The sequence below is a fragment of the Salvelinus alpinus genome, chromosome 24 (assembly GCF_045679555.1).
Source record: "Salvelinus alpinus chromosome 24, SLU_Salpinus.1, whole genome shotgun sequence".
NCBI classification, from domain to species: Eukaryota; Metazoa; Chordata; class Actinopteri; order Salmoniformes; family Salmonidae; genus Salvelinus; species Salvelinus alpinus.
In genome coordinates, this window is record NC_092109.1 from 35,755,325 (window position 1) to 35,770,371 (window position 15,047).

At 43.0% G+C, this 15,047-nt stretch overlaps 1 protein-coding gene across 3 annotated transcripts in view; it reads left to right on the top strand.

Annotated features, from left to right (window-relative positions):
• The window catches only part of LOC139552747 (collagen alpha-1(XXIII) chain-like), a 32,474-nt gene that overhangs the window by 15,736 nt on the left and 1,691 nt on the right, over positions 1-15,047 (top strand). For all 3 annotated transcript variants that reach the window (XM_071364777.1, XM_071364778.1, XM_071364779.1), the window contains 11 exons: positions 931-975; positions 1,080-1,169; positions 1,289-1,342; positions 1,463-1,519; positions 2,680-2,706; positions 2,954-3,022; positions 3,764-3,826; positions 4,053-4,079; positions 4,851-4,904; positions 6,037-6,123; positions 9,126-9,164. In XM_071364777.1, the coding sequence (XP_071220878.1) occupies positions 931-975; positions 1,080-1,169; positions 1,289-1,342; positions 1,463-1,519; positions 2,680-2,706; positions 2,954-3,022; positions 3,764-3,826; positions 4,053-4,079; positions 4,851-4,904; positions 6,037-6,123; positions 9,126-9,164 (612 nt within the window). The remainder of the gene's footprint in view (positions 1-930; positions 976-1,079; positions 1,170-1,288; positions 1,343-1,462; positions 1,520-2,679; positions 2,707-2,953; positions 3,023-3,763; positions 3,827-4,052; positions 4,080-4,850; positions 4,905-6,036; positions 6,124-9,125; positions 9,165-15,047) is intronic.

Sequence of the window (15,047 nt, forward strand, 5' to 3'; positions counted from 1 at the left end):
CCTGTTTACCTGTCTCCTCCTGTTTACCTGTCTCCTCATGTTTCCCTGTCTCCTTCATGTTTACCTGTCTCCTCCTGTTTACCTGTCTCCTCCTGTTTACCTGTCTCCTCATGTTTCCCTGTCTCCTCATGTTTACCTGTCCCTTCATGTTTCCCCTTCTCCTTCATGTTTACCTGTCTCTTCATGTTACCTGTCTCCTCATGTTTACTTGTCTCCTCATGTTTCCCCTTCTCCTTCATGTTTCCCTGTCTCCTCATGTTTACCTGTCTCCTCATGTTTCCCCTTCTCCTTCATGTTTACCTGTCTCTTCATGTTACCTGTCTCTTCATGTTACCTGTCTCCTCATGTTTACCTGTCTCTTCATGTTACCTGTCTCCTCATGTTTACCTGTCTCCTCATGTTTACCTGTCTCTTCATGTTACATGTCTCCTCATGTTTACCTGTCTCCTCATGTTTACCTGTCTTTTCATGTTACCTGTCTCCTCATGTTTACCTGTCTCCTCATCTTTACCTGTCTCTTCATGCTTACCTGTCTCTTCATGTTACCTGTCTCCTCATGTTTACCTGTCTACTTCATGTTTACCTGTCTCCTTCATGTTTACCTGTCTCCTTCATGTTTACCTGTCTCCTCCTGTTTCCCTGTCTCCTCATGTTTCCCCTTCTCCTCATGTTTCCCCTTCTCCTCATATTTCCCCTTCTCCTCCTGTTTCCCTGTCTCCTCATGTTTCCCCTTCTCCTTCATGTTTACCTGTCTCTTCATGTTACCTGTCTCCTCCTGTTTCCCCTTCTCCTCATGTTTCCCCTTCTCCTCCTGTTTCCCTGTCTCCTCATGTTTCCCCTTCTCCTCATGTTTCCCCTTCTCCTTCATGTTTACCTGTCTCTTCGTGTTGCCTGTCTTCTCGTGTTTACCTGTCTCCTTCATGCCAACAGGGAGAGTCAGGCTCACCTGGTGCACCTGGAGCTGATGGGGATAAGGTAAATGACATGACCTGTAATGACTAATTATTCTTGTACTATGAAATCAATATGAACAGTGTTCCTCAGTGCTATCGGCGTCATGTTGCGCCTCCTCTCTATAGGGAGCCAAAGGGGATCAAGGTGATGATGGGATGCCTGGAGTGGCAGGGGAGAAGGGCGAGCGAGGCCTGATGGGCCAAACTGGGCTTGCAGTAAGTGTGATATAAGCTGTGTCCTGATGGATACCCAATGGATTATGGGCATGGCACAGAAGTCTACTATCCCCCTGCCTTGTAGATTTTGTCCATATAGTGTATTTTTTCTCTCTTAGGGAGCTGACGGAAAAAAGGGAGAGGGAGGGGATTCAAGGTTTGAGGACAGTCTGGTCAGTAACGGTTTAGATACCAAACTTGTATCTGTTAAGTGTGATACCTCACCAAGGTCTAGTTGTGTTATATGATTGTGTAACGTCTGGTTATCTTAACACTAATGCTCTCTGCTCCAGGCCCAGAGGATCTCTATCCCAGGCCCTCCAGGGCCTCCCGGGCCCCAGGGTTTCATGGTGAGTAACTGGTCCCTCTGTCTAATTAATGATAGGGGTCCTCTGTGGCCTAGTTGGTAGAGCATGGCGCTTGCAACGCCAGGATAGTTGGTTAAATTCCTGGGACCAACCTTACGTAAAATGTATACACTCGTGATTGTAGGTCGCTTTGGATAAAAGCGTCTGCTAAATGGCTTATATTATATATTATAGTTGGGATATCAAAAGCTTAAACGTTCCCTATATACAGTGGGGAGAACAAGTATTTGATACACTGCCGATTTTGCAGGTTTTCCTACTTACAAAGCATGTAGAGGTCTGTCATTTTTTATTATAGGTACACTTCAACTGAGACGGAATCTAAAACAAAAATCCAGAAAATCACATTGTATGATTTTTAAGTAATTCATTTGCATTTTATTGCATGACATATGTAAGTATTTGATCACCTATCAACCAGTAAGAATTCCGGCTCTCACAGACCTGTTAGTTTTTCTTTAAGAAGCCCTCCTGTTCTCCACTCATTACCTGTATTAACTGCACCTGTTTGAACTCGTTACCTGTATAAAAGACACCTGTCCACACACTCAATCAAACAGACTCCAACCTCTCCACAATGGCCAAGACCAGGGAGCTGTGTAAGGACATCAGGGATAAAATTGTAGACCTGCACAAGGCTGGGATGGGCTACAGAACAATAGGCAAGCAGCTTGGTGAGAAGGCAACAACTGTTGGCGCAATTATTAGAAAATGGAAAAGTTCAAGATGACGGTCAATCACCCTCGGTCTGGGGCTCCATGCAAGATCTCACCTCCTGGGGCATCAATGATCATGAGGAAGGTGAGGGATCAGCCCAGAACTACACGGCAGGACCTGGTCAATGACCTGAAGAGAGCTGGGACCACAGTCTCAAAGAAAACCATTAGTAACACACTACGCCGTCATGGATTAAAATCCTGCAAAATCGGCAGTGTATCAAATACTTGTTCTCCCCACTGTATATATTCTCTCTGCAAATAACTTAGATCCATGACAAACACTCCATAACCTCAACTTGTTCTCAGAGGAACCTAGTACATCTCCAATGCTATTTATGTTTTTAAATGCTATATGTTCTGTTATAGGCTCTTGTGATGAATAGTGTTTACAAAGAGAATGACATAACACATGGTGTTTTTCAGGGACTTGATGGAAGGCCTGGCCCCAAGGTGAGATAGTCAGGGCTCTGATCTCCTCCTGCCCCTAAAACAAAACAACACAGGGTTCTTTAGGTTACTGAAGCTGTACTAGAATGCCCTGTCATTCAAACTTTAGCCCTACTAGATAATGAAATGCTGGGTGGAGAATAGTGAATGCAATGTGTATTTATAGAAAGTCAGAGACAAGATGGATTGTAATTCACAAGGATAAATGTAAGCACCAGCTTGAAATTGTGTTTTTGTCAATGTCTCACAGGGGGAACCAGGTGAGGGAGTGAAAGGAGATAAGGGGGATGCAGGTGACAAAGGTCCTCTTGGGTTAAGGGTAAATATTTCCTATTCCGTCTCACTCAGACTGCATATCAGGGTTAGGGTCAATTTGGAATTTCGGAATTTAATTCAATTCAATCCATAATTTGAAATACTAATTTGAATTGGACACACCCCACAGGAATCAGAATTAGAATTGAATTTGAGTTAAAGGAAGTAGAACTGAATGTAAATAAATTCTGAGACATGAAGCATAACATTATCATTCCTTTGACTAATCTTTTACCAAAAGCATCTTACACGTATTACTGCAAAGAATACAGACACCATTTGATTACAACTGAAACATGTCACACATTATTTATTAATATGTGTGAGATTAGGTTGATCCCTTCCATTCTGTAGTGTTTGATGCAATCTGGGAAAAGTATTTTATTTTGAATTATAATGTGTACCTTAATTATAAACATAAAACAGGATCTTAGAATATGTAATTATTTGTAATTAATTTAGAGAGAATTAATCTTAAAGTCAAATGTTTCATCGATATGTTTTACAAATTATTGGTCACATACAGTATGTCAAAATAAACATATGTATGGTTGAATGTAGAAAAATAGTCATTTGAATTTCATTGAATTTTATTGAATTGAAATCAATTTCCGAATTCCAAAGTCATATTCAAGAATTGAATAGGAATTAAAGAACAATTCGCAACTCAATTCAGAATTGTCCCCAACCCTGCTGCATATCATATTACAGATAACATAACTGATGACACTATTTCTGCACACAGGGTACCCAGGGTCTTCCAGGTTCTACAGGATTGGTTGGTCTTCCTGGCACCAAAGGGGGAAAGGTTAGCAGCATTTTTCATATGCCCTGTTTTTGTGGAAATGGAAAGAGAATGGGAAAGGGGGATACCTAGTCAGTTGTACAACTGAATGCATTCAACTGAAATATGTCTTCCGCATTTAACCCACCCCCTCTGAATCAGAGTGGACAGGGTATCAGAGACCCTTCAGAGACGGGTACATTTTCCAAAGTAAGCTGCTTCTGAATGAACTATTTCATTTCTTCAACAGGGAGAACAAGGATTGCCGGGATTAGATGTAAGTATGTATAAATCTGTCACATTTCTATGGAGGGATTTCCATGCCCACCTTAAATTGTATTTGAATTCCATAATTTAGAATTTGTATTAGGCTATTGAATTTAATATTTTAGAATTTGTATTGCACAAATTAAATAATTTAATTCATAAATGAACTTTGATTTGAAACTGAATTGAGTGAAATTTCATTCAGTTTTATCATTCGATTTACATTTAATTGAATATTCAGTTTCAATATGGTAAATATTGCATTCATTTTCTGTGTATCAAGTTTACAAACTACGGTATAATTAAAGTTTATCAAAATGTCATATATTCAACTTCTCAAATGCATTCAAATTCAGTTCTCTAAATTCAGATTCAAAACCAGAGACAACATCCTGGTACTTTGCCAGCCAGGAAAAGTAGAGGAGTACAGATAGAATGAAATGGTCTCTGTGGTAAACAGAAGCTTCTGGCGGTTTCTGAAGCCATCTTGGCATGTTTAATTTATTTTATCCCTATGAATTTGGCGGTTGAAAACGGTTCATATTTTGGCTGTAAGGGATGTGCCTTCTGTTCCCCTCTATGACACAGTCTTATGACATGCAGGATAGCTGGTTTGAACCCTGTCAGTCACAAGAGCAAGATTAAATACGGAGTGGAACAGCTATGACAAGGCTATTCAACTGTATTCTTATGGGGGCCAAATTGTGTTTTTTTTGTGACACTAACAACTAACACAGTCTTTTAAAGACCCTTCATTAACCACCACCTCTTTCCATGTCAGGGTTTCCCCGGGCTGATGGGACAAAAGGGGGAGAGAGGGGGCAGAGGAGACAAGGTGGGTATCAGGCACAAGTGGCTACTGTGGCTGTTTATTCATCTTCTATTACCTAACATTAGACATTTACATGTGAGTCATTTAACAGACGCTCTTATCCAGAGACCCTACAGTTAGTGCATTCATCTGAAGATATCTAGGTGGGACATCCACATATCACAAGCAAAGAGCATTTTTCCTCAATAACGTAGCCAACCGGTGCCCCCGCACATTGACTATATACAGGGGGTACCGGTACAGAGTCAGTCTCGCTATTGTTATTTTACTGCTGCTCTTTAATTATTTGTTACTTTTATTTCTTATTCATATTTAGTTTTTTAACTGCATTTTTGGATAGGGCTTTTAAGTAAGCATTTCACTGTAAGGTCTACCTACACCTGTTGTATTCAGTGCATGTGACAAATACAACTTGATTTGATCAGTAGAGTCAGAGCTAGAAGGGGGGATCAAGTGCAAGTGCCGGTTAAGTTTTTTCTTTGGGGGGGGGGGGGGGGGGTGTCGAGGTAAGGAGGAGGATTATTTAGTTATAGTGTAATCTGGAGAAGAAATGAATGCTCGATGAGAGACTTGTCTCCTCTGTGGGCCTCTGTAACTCAGTTGGTAGAGCATGGCTCATGCTACCCTTGGATAGTAGATTTGATTCCCTGGACCACCCATACGTAAAACATGTATGCAGCCCTGACTGTAAATCGCTTTGGATAAAAGCGTCTGCTAAATTGCATATATTATTATTATTATTAGGGCTGCCAAATGATGAAAAACAATTGATCGAGTTAATCACAGGATTTGGTTTGATTAAAACAAATAATCGCAAATTCAGAATTTGCTCAAATTACAAAAAGCATTACAAGAATAGTGACATCTTGATTTTTCCAAAGTAACGGTTAGCAAAATCAGGTAAATTGATGAAGCACAATTTCTTTAACATCAATGTCAACATGTTTTGACATCACATTGTTGTTTTTATTTGTATACATTATGTATTTTGGATGTTTTCATTGTATTTTGGATGTTTTCAGACAATGCAATATATATACAGTTTTTTATTATGCACTAAAATGACAAGGTTAACTGAATAACTCTAATAGCCCAAATTATTATATATTATTGTTTTGTCTCTCTTCTCTCTCAGGGCGACAGGGGGATGCTGGGAAAGAAGGGACTGAAGGGACAGAAGGGCGAGCAAGGCCCCCCTGGACTGGACCAGCCCTGTCCTGTGGTATGACACTTCTTCGTGTCTCCTCCTCTCCACTCACTCTTTACTATAACACTGCCTTTTCATTCAAGGGCAAACCTTTCTTTCTCTAAATAACACTATTAGGTTCCATTGGAGTGTAGATGTTTATAGTAATATGAGATGTTTACATAATGGAAATGTTTATATATGACTGAGATGTTTGTATGACTGAGGTCAGGACTTGAGTAAGTGGCTATAGACAGACAGTATACACAGTACTGTATCAATTGAATAAAGGAGTGACATTTTCGGAATGGCTCTTGCTGACAGGGCACCAATGGGGGTAAAGAACACCCTGGGGAGGCGGGGCAACACTCAGGCGCCCCTTGCCCCCTGGTATAGTATTTCTGCTTTCTTTCTGTCCCCCACCCCTCATTAACCCCATCCCCTGGCTGTCTTCCTGCTTTCTGTGATGCAGTGGTAGCCATACTTAGCCCCCCCCCCCCCCCCAAAAAAGAAACCCCTACACTGCTCTTGCTAGTTTCACCTTTTTTTTTATTCAAGCTTACGTGTTTGCCTCTTGGCCTTTGCCAGAGCTTTTAAAGGCACCTGCAACAAGATAACTCCGATATGCGAGTGCTTTTTAAAAATGTTGAGCCATACTTAGATAGTTAGACATACTTAGCCAGCAACAAACCAGCAAGACACTGGGTCTCCTAATTGGTCGTCTTATGTTAGCGGCATAACACAATAGTCAGATCCTCAAAACATGATAACCTGGGCCAGCACAGGGGCGAAAATCTGATATCAACCTTGGAGGGGACAATTACATGACATTTTCTCAGGAGCAATTCCTGAGGGGGACACCAAAAGTAGTGCTGTAACACATAGACTATGTTGTAATATGTTAAATGTATATTGAGGGACCATAATCACTACTACTGGATAATTGTTAGGTACAGTAGTTAACTGAAGGGTTGTCCCAACTTGTTTAAATCATTATAATACTACTAATAATAATAGTTATAGCAGTGTTCCTTATCAGTGCAGTGTTCCTCTCTCTTGAAACGTCAACACTCTGTTTGCAAGAGTTTGCGGTTCTATAAATTGTGGGTGTGGCTGATATGGTTCTGTGTCATCACTGAGGTAACTGGACGATGCTGTGCCACTGTCCCCTATACTGGTGCTGCTGGCAACAAGGGTGACACCTGGTCCTGCCGTGGCTGTGACACTGTCCTCTGAAGTCTCTCTCCTTGGCTCTTTCCCTTTCACCACCCTCACTGACTCAGTCTGTCTCCTAGAAAAGAAATAAGGTGTTTGCTGTACTCCTAACTACCGGTACCCAAAACTACACAATTAATCACAACAGCAATACCATTGCCTTAAACAAATCTTAGTTTAGTCACCAGTTTAAGTTGAGAGCTGGGGTATCCATGGCATTTTCCAATTATGTCCCTATTTTACAAGTAAAAAAAATGGAGAACCTTTCATAATGTTGCCAAACAAAGACTCAACAAACTTACCTGAGACTCCCTGTCTCTGCCAGTCTGTCTCTGCCAGTCTGTCCCTGCCAGTCTGTCCCTGCCTATCTGTCCACAGCTCTGCTGTCTGTGTGCCATCTGTTGCCTGCTCTGCCTAATGACATCATTGTGAAACATTCCATTAGCATTTCACTTCTTTCTTATGAACATTTTATCAACTGGTCTTTGAGATATTAGGCTACTAGAGTTCTTACTTTGCGTTTTGGTGTCCTGAAAAATACTCTGATGTCCGTCTTTTTTCTGACATTTTTCTACCTGGCTGGCTGGCTGACCGGTCTAGCTGCACACACACACATTTACACAACACATGCTGCAACGTTTTGAAATTTTAACCTAGTTTGTTTCATATTGGCAGGCTTCCAACAATAGCTGAATTTGCAAAGCTAGCGAGCACCAATTCCGTTTCTGTGGTGTTTGCTATAATCTTTGCTACCTGGTTAAAGGTGGAAAAAAAAAATATATTCACTAGCGACAATTTTGCTTTTGCAACGAGACCATTTAATATATTTAAGACAATGGTATAAGAGAGTGTAGTTCTGTTCAGTTTGGACTTCAGTTTATCGCTAACCTTATCACGGGGACTTTGAAGCACTACAGCTGCATGCTAATCTTGGAATAAACTCACGATAGCAAATATTCCATCTTTGACGACGCCACATAAATGGAATAGGTACTAGCTAGCTTGATAGTTAATGTTTGCTTTAGTTTGCGCGCTAGCTCTGCAAATTCAGCTAGTGTGTGAACCCTGCAACATTAAAAAAATATATACATTGCTATGGCGCGATTGACTGGATTACCTCACGTCAGTTACGTACATTGAGTGCCTTTCGGACAGTAGATACGAACCCTCTATTACCTTGCAAAATAAAGAACTGGCAGTGGATCAAATCATTGTGGGGCAAAGGGCGGGGGGGTCGCAATCTTGTGAAACTTAAAAACGCGCTATTAAGTGTCTATAATCAGCACAAGTGCTTTCATTGCGTATTATTAATATTATTGAAATTACATAGTTATGTTTACAGTGATATATTGGGGGGGACAAATCATATTTTTCCCAGGATGGGGGGGTCGTGTCCCCCCCGTCCCCCCTGGGATTTCCACCTATGGGCCAGCATGTCTACCACTGCAGCGGAGCTACCTGTTCTTTACTGTGCTGAATGTGCTCGTCCCTGCCTGTAGTCTAGCTGATCAGAAACTGTGTTTAAACTCTTATCACTGTGGGTGGGTGTAGTGTGTAATGTTGTGACATCGGTGTTGTGCTCCTCCTATGTGAAGTAATGTTGTCAGTGTTTTACGATGTTACGTCAGCTACTGAATCATGTCATAAGCTGGGATGTCACTGTTTTTAACCACTGTAACATGGTATTAGTTTAATGGATGGTTTGACAGCATGACTGCTGTGTGCTGCTAGATATCCCTCCTCCCTAGCCCTTTGTTGTTACAGACCATCTGTATTCATCTGTTGGCGATGCAATACTGCATGTGTTTCTTTTCTGTCACCAGGGGCGGGATGGATTACCCATACCTGGATGTTGGCATAAGGTTTGTACAGCAACACTACTTCTATGAAGCCCTTTTTGGGTGTTAGGCTATATTAAGGCATCTGCATACTAGGTTTGCTCCTAGCAGAACTCTGCATACTAGGTTGGGTTTGCTCCTAGCAGAACTCTACATACTAGGTTGGGTTTGCTCCTAGCAGAACACTACATACTAGGTTGGGTTTGCTCCTAGCAGAACACTACATACTAGGTTGGGTTTGCTCCTAGCAGAACACTACATACTAGGTTGGGTTTGCTCCTAGCAGAACACTACATACTAGGTTGGGTTTGGTCCTAGCAGAACACTGCATACTAGGCTGGGTTTGCTCCTAGCAGAACACTACATACTGGGTTGGGTTTGCTCCTAGCAGAACACTACATACTAGGTTGGGTTTGCTCCTAGCAGAACTCTACATACTAGGCTGGGTTTGCTCCTAGCAGAACTCTACATACTAGGTTGGGTTTGCTCTTAGCAGAACTCTACATACTAGGTTGGGTTTGCTCCTAGCAGAACACTACATACTAGGTTGGGTTTGCTCCTAGCAGAACTCTACATACTAGGTTGGGTTTGCTCCTAGCAGAACACTACATACTAGGTTGGGTTTGCTCCTAGCAGAACTCTACATACTAGGTTGGGTTTGCTCCTAGCAGAACACTACATACTAGGTTGGGTTTGTTCCTAGCAGAACTCTACATACTAGGTTGGGTTTGCTCCTAGCAGAACTCTACATACTAGGTTGGGTTTGCTCCTAGCAGAACTCTACATACTAGGTTGGGTTTGTTCCTAGCAGAACTCTACATACTAGGTTGGGTTTGCTCCTAGCAGAACTCTACATACTAGGTTGGGTTTGCTCCTAGCAGAACTCTACATACTAGGTTGGGTTTGTTCCTAGCAGAACTCTACATACTAGGTTGGGTTTGCTCCTAGCAGAACTCTACATACTAGGTTGGGTTTGCTCCTAGCAGAACTCTACATACTAGGCTGGGTTTGCTCCTAGCAGAACTCTACATACTAGGCTGGGTTTGCTCCTAGCAGAACTCTACATACTAGGTTGGGTTTGCTCCTAGCAGAACTCTACATACTAGGTTGGGTTTGCTCCTAGCAGAACTCTACATACTAGGTTGGGTTTGCTCCTAGCAGAACTCTACATACTAGGTTGGGTTTGCTCCTAGCAGAACACTACATACTAGGTTGGGTTTGCTCCTAGCAGAACTCTACATACTAGGTTGGGTTTGCTCCTAGCAGAACTCTACATACTAGGCTGGGTTTGCTCCTAGCAGAACTCTACATACTAGGTTGGGTTTGCTCCTAGCAGAACTCTACATACTAGGTTGGGTTTGCTCCTAGCAGAACTCTACATACTAGGTTGGGTTTGCTCCTAGCAGAACTCTACATACTAGGTTGGGTTTGCTCCTAGCAGAACTCTACATACTAGGCTGGGTTTGCTCCTAGCAGAACTCTACATACTAGGCTGGGTTTGCTCCTAGCAGAACTCTACATACTAGGTTGGGTTTGCTCCTAGCAGAACTCTACATACTAGGTTGGGTTTGCTCCTAGCAGAACTCTACTGGTGGGTTGCCTAGCAGAACCTACATACTAGGTTGGGTTTGCTCCTAGCAGAACTCTACATACTAGGTTGGGTTTGCTCCTAGCAGAACTCTACATACTAGGTTGGGTTTGCTCCTAGCAGAACTCTACATACTAGGTTGGGTTTGCTCCTAGCAGAACTCTACATACTAGGCTGGGTTTGCTCCTAGCAGAACTCTACATACTAGGTTGGGTTTGCTCCTAGCAGAACTCTACATACTAGGTTGGGTTTGCTCCTAGCAGAACTCTACATACTAGGTTGGGTTTGCTCCTAGCAGAACTCTACATACTAGGTTGGGTTTGCTTCTAGCAGAACACTACATACTAGGTTGGGTTTGCTCCTAGCAGAACTCTACATACTAGGTTGGGTTTGCTCCTAGCAGAACTCTGCATACTAGGTTGGGTTTGCTCCAAGCAGAACTCTACATACTAGGTTGGGTTTGCTCCTAGCAGAACACTACATACTAGGTTGGGTTTGTTCCTAGCAGAACTCTACATACTAGGTTGGGTTTGCTCCTAGCAGAACTCTACATACTAGGCTGGGTTTGCTCCTAGCAGAACTCTACATACTAGGCTGGGTTTGCTCCTAGCAGAACTCTACATACTAGGTTGGGTTTGCTCCTAGCAGAACACTACATACTAGGTTGGGTTTGCTCCTAGCAGAACTCTACATACTAGGTTGGGTTTGCTCCTAGCAGAACTCTACATACTAGGTTGGGTTTGCTCCTAGCAGAACTCTACATACTAGGTTGGGTTTGCTCCTAGCAGAACTCTACATACTAGGTTGGGTTTGCTCCTAGCAGAACTCTACATACTAGGTTGGGTTTGCTCCTAGCAGAACTCTACATACTAGGTTGGGTTTGCTCCTAGCAGAACTCTACATACTAGGTTGGGTTTGCTCCTAGCAGAACTCTACATACTAGGTTGGGTTTGCTCCTAGCAGAACTCTACATACTAGGTTGGGTTTGCTCCTAGCAGAACACTACATACTAGGTTGGGTTTGCTCCTAGCAGAACTCTACATACTAGGTTGGGTTTGCTCCTAGCAGAACTCTACATACTAGGTTGGGTTTGCTCCTAGCAGAACTCTACATACTAGGTTGGGTTTGCTCCTAGCAGAACTCTACATACTAGGTTGGGTTTGCTCCTAGCAGAACTCTACATACTAGGTTGGGTTTGCTCCTAGCAGAACACTACATACTAGGTTGGGTTTGCTCCTAGCAGAACTCTGCATACTAGGTTGGGTTTGCTCCTAGCAGAACACTACATACTAGGTTGGGTTTGCTCCTAGCAGAACTCTGCATACTAGGTTGGGTTTGCTCCTAGCAGAACTCTGCATACTAGGTTGGGTTTGCTCCTAGCAGAACTCTGCATACTAGGTTGGGTTTGCTCCTAGCAGAACTCTGCATACTAGGTTGGGTTTGCTCCTAGCAGAACTCTACATACTAGGTTGGGTTTGCTCCTAGCAGAACTCTACATACTAGGTTGGGTTTGCTCCTAGCAGAACTCTACATACTAGGTTGGGTTTGCTCCTAGCAGAACTCAGCATACTAGGTTGGGTTTGCTCCTAGCAGAACTCTACATACTAGGTTGGGTTTGCTCCTAGCAGAACTCTACATACTAGGTTGGGTTTGCTCCTAGCAGAACACTACATACTAGGTTGGGTTTGCTCCTAGCAGAACTCTACATACTAGGTTGGGTTTGCTCCTAGCAGAACTCTACATACTAGGTTGGGTTTGCTCCTAGCAGAACTCTACATACTAGGTTGGGTTTGCTCCTAGCAGAACTCTACATACTAGGTTGGGTTTGCTCCTAGCAGAACTCTACATACTAGGTTTGCTCCTAGCAGAACTCTGCATACTAGGTTGGGTTTGCTCCTAGCAGAACTCTGCATACTAGGTTGGGTTTGCTCCTAGCAGAACTCTACATACTAGGCTGGGTTTGCTCCTAGCAGAACTCTACATACTAGGTTGGGTTTGTTCCTAGCAGAACTCTACATACTAGGTTGGGTTTGCTCCTAGCAGAACTCTACATACTAGGTTGGGTTTGCTCCTAGCAGAACTCTACATACTAGGTTGGGTTTGCTCCTAGCAGAACTCAGCATACTAGGTTGGGTTTGCTCCTAGCAGAACTCTACATACTAGGTTGGGTTTTCTCCTAGCAGAACTCTACATACTAGGTTGGGTTTGCTCCTAGCAGAACTCTACATACTAGGTTGGGTTTGCTCCTAGCAGAACACTACATACTAGGTTGGGTTTGCTCCTAGCAGAACTCTACATACTAGGTTGGGTTTGCTCCTAGCAGAACTCTACATACTAGGTTGGGTTTGCTCCTAGCAGAACTCTACATACTAGGTTTGCTCCTAGCAGAACTCTACATACTAGGTTTGCTCCTAGCAGAACTCTGCATACTAGGTTGGGTTTGCTCCTAGCAGAACTCTGCATACTAGGTTGGGTTTGCTCCTAGCAGAACTCTACATACTAGGCTGGGTTTGCTCCTAGCAGAACTCTACATACTAGGTTGGGTTTGTTCCTAGCAGAACTCTACATACTAGGTTGGGTTTGCTCCTAGCAGAACTCTACATACTAGGTTGGGTTTGCTCCTAGCAGAACTCTACATACTAGGTTGGGTTTGCTCCTAGCATAACTCTGCATACTAGGTTGGGTTTGCTCCTAGCAGAACTCTACATACTAGGCTGGGTTTGCTCCTAGCAGAACTCTACATACTAGGTTGGGTTTGTTCCTAGCAGAACTCTACATACTAGGTTGGGTTTGCTCCTAGCAGAACTCTACATACTAGGTTGGGTTTGCTCCTAGCAGAACTCTACATACTAGGTTGGGTTTGCTCCTAGCATAACTCAGCATACTAGGTTGGGTTTGCTCCTAGCAGAACTCTACATACTAGGTTGGGTTTTCTCCTAGCAGAACTCTACATACTAGGTTGGGTTTGCTCCTAGCAGAACACTACATACTAGGTTGGGTTTGCTCCTAGCAGAACTCTACATACTAGGTTGGGTTTGCTCCTAGCAGAACTCTACATACTAGGTTGGGTTTGCTCCTAGCAGAACTCTACATACTAGGTTGGGTTTGCTCCTAGCAGAACTCTACATACTAGGTTGGGTTTGCTCCTAGCAGAACTCTACATACTAGGTTGGGTTTGCTCCTAGCAGAACTCTACATACTAGGTTTGCTCCTAGCAGAACTCTACATACTAGGTTTGCTCCTAGCAGAACTCTACATACTAGGCTGGGTTTGCTCCTAGCAGAACTCTACATACTAGGTTGGGTTTGTTCCTAGCAGAACTCTACATACTAGGTTGGGTTTGCTCCTAGCAGAACTCTACATACTAGGTTGGGTTTGCTCCTAGCAGAACTCTACATACTAGGTTGGGTTTGCTCCTAGCAGAACTCAGCATACTAGGTTGGGTTTGCTCCTAGCAGAACTCTACATACTAGGTTGGGTTTTCTCCTAGCAGAACTCTACATACTAGGTTGGGTTTGCTCCTAGCAGAACTCTACATACTAGGTTGGGTTTGCTCCTAGCAGAACTCTACATACTAGGTTGGGTTTGCTCCTAGCAGAACTCTACATACTAGGTTGGGTTTGCTCCTAGCAGAACTCTACATACTAGGTTGGGTTTGCTCCTAGCAGAACTCTACATACTAGGTTTGCTCCTAGCAGAACTCTACATACTAGGTTTGCTCCTAGCAGAACTCTACATACTAGGCTGGGTTTGCTCCTAGCAGAACTCTACATACTAGGTTGGGTTTGTTCCTAGCAGAACTCTACATACTAGGTTGGGTTTGCTCCTAGCAGAACTCTACATACTAGGTTGGGTTTGCTCCTAGCAGAACTCTACATACTAGGTTGGGTTTGCTCCTAGCAGAACTCAGCATACTAGGTTGGGTTTGCTCCTAGCAGAACTCTACATACTAGGTTGGGTTTTCTCCTAGCAGAACTCTACATACTAGGTTGGGTTTGCTCCTAGCAGAACTCTACATACTAGGTTGGGTTTGCTCCTAGCAGAACTCTACATACTAGGTTGGGTTTGCTCCTAGCAGAACTCGGCTAAGCGAAGTGAACATCTGTGCCTCGCTTAGTCCCTTAAAAGGCCTTCTCTTGAAAAACTAGAAAAAGCGGGAATAGTACTGTTTTTCCATCTTGAGAAGCCGTAGTCAGTATACACTTCCTCAAAATAGTCAGCATTCATCTGAGAACTCAAGAAATCTGTCATTAATTTTGACGTTTTTGCCGAAGAGATCTTAGTCGCCTAATTTTACATCTAAGATGTTTGGTGCAGTA